At 60.2% G+C, this 3,351-nt stretch overlaps 1 protein-coding gene across 1 annotated transcript; it reads right to left on the reverse strand.

Moving 5' to 3' along the window:
• Positions 1–248: 248 nt before the first annotated feature.
• B0H18DRAFT_1120917 (uncharacterized protein) lies at positions 249–2,719 on the reverse strand (the record flags this gene model as incomplete). The annotated part of the gene is made up of 4 exons (XM_048034232.1): positions 249–1,699; positions 1,749–2,238; positions 2,304–2,494; positions 2,551–2,719. The coding sequence occupies 4 exons, from the start codon at positions 2,717–2,719 to the stop codon at positions 249–251; spliced, it is 2,301 nt and encodes a 766-aa protein (XP_047891283.1).
• Between the last annotated feature and the right edge of the window lie 632 nt (positions 2,720–3,351).

Consider the following 3,351-nt stretch of genomic DNA (forward strand, 5'->3'; position numbering starts at 1 on the left):
AAGAAAGGGGTCGGGCGCGTGCGATCGTAATAGAGTAGCGATATCGTATCGAGGTCAGGATAGTCACGGTATAGTGACGCAAGAAGTGAGGCATCGGTGGATGTGCAGCGCGTAAGTCGGGACACGAGGTAGAGCAGGACTGGATGATAAGAGGAAGTATATGGTATATAGTGCGCGGGTGCAGGCTATAGTCCTCGTGCGTGTATAGGCATTAGTCCGTCCAAAACACGACGCAGGACATGGGTCGTCTACTTGCGGTTTACGGCCTTGCCTTTACCCTTGTCGCGTCCGTTTCCGCGCTTCTCCTGGCGTCCGCGATCCGCATCTCGGTTGGCCTTCTTTTGTCCGCCGTTCTGGTCCGCTATCGCGACAGAGCCGGGGATCACGTCGTGCCAGCCCTCGACTTTTAGCAAATCGCACAGGCCGACGGGATGATCCACGGAGTGACAGTAAGCGCACCATAGTTTGCCTGTGAAGGGCTCGGGCTTCCCAGTCGCAGGGGTTCCGAAGTCGTGCGCGTGCAGGATTTTGCGGAACTTCTCCCATTCCGCTGGGTCCGCCGTCGGAGCCTCGATGAACAGACGGACGATAGGGTCTGGCTCGCCGTTCGTGATGTTTGCTAGGTGCTTCACTTTCATCGTCCTGAGCATCTCCTCGTATGCGCTATCGACGGTGAAAAACTGCCACTTGCCACTCTTAGCGATGTCCGTCGCAAAGATGCCCGAGATCGGGACTCGGAGGGCCGGCTTCCGGAGCTCGCGGTGGAAGACCGCGGTATAGCCTTCGTTGTTGCGCTTGCGGGCGCCGAGACGGTTGGGCTGGCGCCACGAGCCGGCGTAGTACGGGTTGTTTGCGTCAAGGGTGACGAAGCCAAAGGTGCCCTCGCGCGTCGAGAGCCATTTGAGGGCGAGGAGGTAGTCGCGCAGACCGTACGTGATGTTATGCATGAGGAAATAACGAGGAGCTTGGTTACGCTGTCCGGTTGGTCTGTGAGCGCATGCCGCCATGATGGTGCCGGTATCGGTATCGTTGTCCTCGAACTCGACGTAGTTCTCGAGGATCCCGTGCATGGACGATATACGTAGCTCCGTCCCAGGTTCATCCGAGCCGCATCGCGGGATGAAGAGAAGCAGGGCGGGTTCGTTCTTCCCGATTTGCGCCCAGGTCTGATGTTGCTTAGGCGACATACCTTCCGCCTTCGAGAACGCGTCGGCCCCCTCAACCGGCGGCCAGTCGTCGTCCGGGCGCTTCGTCGCACCGTTCGGGATTTCGATCAGCGCAAACGTTTCCGGAGTCTGCGACGCCGCGTAGGCCGGGCTCTGGGGGCGCATCGTGGAGTGCCGGGAGTGCAAGGATGGGCCAGCGCGCGGGCCCTCGACACGTTGCTGGAAGTTGTCGGGTGAGCTGCTGCGCGACTGCAAGCGACTCTCGAGACGGCGGCGAGGCATGGGTGGGTCAAGCTGGACGTCCATGTCAAAGATGTCGTTGCCGCGCTCCGCTCGTGGTTTGGTAATGATCCTGATCGGAGCTGAGGGCGGGGCTCCGTCGAACGTGATCAAAGCGGGCGTGGGCGCACGCTGGTGGCCATTCGGAGCCTCGGTACGCTCGATTCGCTCTGGCGAGGGAGCGCGTGTATGCGCGGACGTTGACGACGCCACGTTCACGTTCAGATCCTTTGCCCAGTACGGGCTGGCCCCAACTGTTAGATAGATTAGCTGTGTTACTCCTCATTGGACAGGTAGTCTTACATCCGAGCTGGGGGCCGGGACGCGCTGCGCTCCGGGCCATCGCCTGGACATCTTCGTCGAAGTGACCGATGACGATGCCGTCGTCATTGGCGGGTTCGTGGTCGACGGCCATCTCGTCACGCAGTTCCTCATCGTCGGCGTAGCTGACGCCACTGTCTTCGATGTTGCAACCGGTGCCATAGTCGGGGAGGTGGCCCCAGGCTCCAAGGCCGTAATCGGCCAGCGGTCCAACAACGAAGGCACCCATCGCCGGTGTACGCGCCGCAGTAAGTTGTCTTCCGGGATCCTGGCGAACGTTGGTGACTAGTGGTTCGCCGTCGTTCCCGACGTCCTCCGACACACGCCTGCGCTTCCTCGTTTCGCTCACCAAACGCTGCGAGCTTACGGCCGGCGAGGCGGGCATGGGCTCCTGCGTCGTTATGGCTTCGACCCCGAGTGACGCCAGCTGGCCGTTTTTCTGGTGACGTCCCGGTGCTGGCGTCGAGGTGGTCTAGTTCCGAGCAAGCTCGTTGTGGTTAGAGGGTTGTAGCGCGGTATAGGTAAGTGTAGGTTCACCTCTCCGTTTGTTTCGGGAGCGTCCGCGTTCTGTACCGCGCTTTCCACCGCGACGGCGTTCTCCGCGGTGTTAGCCCCCGTTCGCGTGTCGTCTTGCTCGTCGGTCTGTGCTGGTCCGTCTGCGACGAGCCCCTGCCCTGGGCCCTCTACCTGGTCCTGTGCCGACGGTTGTTGCGTCACTTCCGGAGTGTCTATCGGTGTTATTCTTTCGCGTTAGTCGCGATTAAGTTCAGTTGTGCGTGCTCACCCTCTATCGTCGGCAAGCCTGGGGTTGGCTGCCACGGGTTGGGGGGAAAGGGCAGCCCAGCATCGCTGTTTCCGTCTGCGAGGCTCGCAGCGGCTCGCCTTCCGGGGCGGCTCGGTGCATCACGCTGCTTCTGATGGCTTCGTTCGTTCTTCCCGGCGCGTTTAGGCATCGTCGTCGGAGGCTGGGGCTAGTGAAGCTGAGGTTTTGGGCAGTTTAGAGGCAGAGGGGCGCCACTTCAGGAGGAGGGCGCTGGAGACTGTCCATTCGCCACGTCTCGTCTCGTCTTTTCAGTTGTATGGGCGTCCGTTGGTTCGTGCGCGATAGGCAGTAAATCGCGACGGCGTCGGTCTTCACGCGTTCCTCTCCCGCGCTGTTCGCTTGGTGCCTCTCGCGTTGAGCTGTTTTTGCCCTTCTGGCCGCCGTGTATAGTCATTGGATTTGCCTACCATGCGATCCTACGTTCCCTGTCACTTCCATTTGCACTTCATCAAAATGGGGCAGCTTTATCGACTCGTTTCCTCGACTCGTATTGGTTGGGGTGGACGTACTCTCCTCTTTTTGTGGTTGTGCCTCGCTTCTCGGTAGGGTCTCTGCTGCTGCGGTGCGAGAGGGACGGGGAGATGTCGTTGGCGTCGCCATCAGGGGTGGGGAGTTAACGGTAGATGTTTGCTTGCATTTGTTGGTGGCGTTCTCCATCAGCTGCGCTCGTGTTTGGGTGCGCTGGAAAGAGCCGTGGCCGTTGTGGGCCATGCTAAATTAGGATGGGTTATTGTTTGGACTTGCCATAACAGGCTGTGTTAT

The sequence above is a fragment of the Fomitopsis serialis genome (assembly GCF_022376445.1).
Source record: "Fomitopsis serialis strain Sig1Antser10 chromosome Unknown B0H18scaffold_54, whole genome shotgun sequence".
In the NCBI taxonomy this organism is placed as follows: domain Eukaryota; kingdom Fungi; phylum Basidiomycota; class Agaricomycetes; order Polyporales; family Fomitopsidaceae; genus Fomitopsis; species Fomitopsis serialis.